The sequence below is a fragment of the Phalaenopsis equestris genome, unplaced genomic scaffold, assembly GCF_001263595.1.
Source record: "Phalaenopsis equestris unplaced genomic scaffold, ASM126359v1 Scaffold215804, whole genome shotgun sequence".
In the NCBI taxonomy this organism is placed as follows: domain Eukaryota; kingdom Viridiplantae; phylum Streptophyta; class Magnoliopsida; order Asparagales; family Orchidaceae; genus Phalaenopsis; species Phalaenopsis equestris.
In genome coordinates this window covers 459,881-461,810 of record NW_018234476.1, presented here as the reverse complement: position 1 = coordinate 461,810, position 1,930 = coordinate 459,881, and the positions used below count along the sequence as shown (strand labels likewise).

The 1,930-nt window shown below is 33.9% G+C and overlaps 1 protein-coding gene across 1 annotated transcript in view; it reads right to left on the bottom strand.

Annotated features, from left to right (window-relative positions):
- Window positions 1-1,442, bottom strand: part of LOC110037137 (protein NRT1/ PTR FAMILY 7.2-like) — a 6,624-nt gene extending 5,182 nt beyond the window's left edge. The window contains exons 1-2 of the mRNA XM_020741717.1: window positions 1,279-1,442; window positions 973-1,126 (exon numbers count right to left, since the gene is read on the bottom strand). Coding sequence (XP_020597376.1) covers window positions 973-1,126; window positions 1,279-1,308 — 184 coding nt within the window. The 5' untranslated portion in view covers window positions 1,309-1,442. The remainder of the gene's footprint in view (window positions 1-972; window positions 1,127-1,278) is intronic.
- Window positions 1,443-1,930: the final 488 nt, after the last annotated feature.

The following is a 1,930-nucleotide window of genomic DNA, read 5'->3' as shown; positions in this document are numbered from 1 at the left end:
TATATATATTCATTTGAAAAAGATTAATTATCAATCAAACTACTGGCAGGGAGCTAGTTAATATTTTAATTAAATTTGATCATGGACTAAACTCCTACCTGTGACCTCTATCCTATTGAGTGTGTAGAATATCACATAAAAGTTTAGCTTTCTCCTACTAATTATTTTTAAAAACTTTTTGCTGGAATAATCTTCAAACTCAAAATCACACATTAATTGTGAATTTTAACACGCGGATTCAAATTTCATCAAAGTTACATGATAGCTTCTATATTCATTGAATAGATATTAAAATGAGAATGTTAGACAAACATGTCAAAATAATCTCCTTGCGATCTTAAAGTTTTCATCACACTTTTACGTTAAAAAAACTACCATAAATCAAAAAATATAAAATCTAGTAGAGCTCTAATCTTGCTTTATGACGTTAACAAAAATAATAAATAAAATAATAATAATAATAAAAAAGAACTTCGATGAGGCCTTCCTAGCTTAGAACCGGAACCGGAGCACTAGTTAGGTAAGAGAGACACATCAGAACTCTAAATGTCCAGATTCAGATCACTAAGGATATGCTGTCTGATAAGGCCGACAGCCTATCACATAAATAACACTAAAAGCCAGTTGGACACTCTCTTAGGCATATATAGAAAAAACGTTTACAATAAGAGCATTAGAAAGAAGCTGAACTATGAAAAGTTGAATTCTCATGAAAAGCTATTGGTGCCCTGAGCCGGGCACCCAATAATCTATTAATTCTAATAATACTACGATATATTCACTCAAATTAATTTTCCCAGAACTATGCATGCATATCATGAACTAATGATTTCTTCAAGAATAGGACTTGTGTGTGACTACCCTGATTACCTAATTTTTGAAAGGATGTCATGATTTTATAGAAGTATATTAATTAATTTGAAGCTAAAAGCGTCGAATTTTGGTAGAGCGAGATGAAAGAGAGGATCTTACCAAGCACAAGAGATGCTGCCAACCATCCCCCACTCTTGCCTCTCCTTGCAGGCCTGCTTTTGAAGTCCACAGATCCATCCATTGTCCATTCATCACCATACTCCTTCATAGCCATCTCATTAACCGCTTCACTTCCACCTTGCTCCTCATTTATCTACAAATCAAATGCAACTCAAACAGTTAGTCCAATCAATATATATATACCAAGAAAAAACTTTACAATTTTCTGGTTATAAATCCCCATAAACTAGAAAATAAAAATGACAAGCGTATAAATATATCTCCGATCTGTAAGTTAGCACGTACAATAGGAGATCTGTTCCCTGCTCCCAACATTGCTGTTAATTTACAAGAAAACTTGGAGATGAAATAAGCTGGAACAGCGCCGAGGAGGGAGAAAAGAAAGGAGAGAAAGAGGAGAGGGAAGAGACTGGAGACAGAATGGGTAGAAGGGTTAATTTATAGAGCTTTGAAGCTGGCTAGTGGAACAGACAAGCCAAGTATATATATAGGATTATAAATTTCATGAGCATTGGATGGTAAAAGAGAAAGAGCATGAAAAACAATAGTTATGGCGGTGAAATGGAGAGAAACTTCAAGTTGGATGAGCGTAATTAATGGAATGGGACAAAGGTCGCTTTCAATGCAGTTATTATTATTATTCCTATTATGAACGTGTTAAATTTTAGGAATAAGATGTCCCCAAATTACCTAGGGCTGTGCGATATTTTATTCGTGTAGTCGACCAAATGGATTGAAAAAAAAAATTGAAATGAACGGTCCATTTTAATGAATAAGACGGCAAATACTAATTTAAAAGCAAAAGAGCATTAGATAACCGATGACACAGTAAGGAACAAAAGCTTTGTACTCATCATGGCAATAACCTATTGTCCTTCGCTTGACAAATTTAATGTTTTATTAAGATATATAATAGTAATGTGGGAATATGTATTCC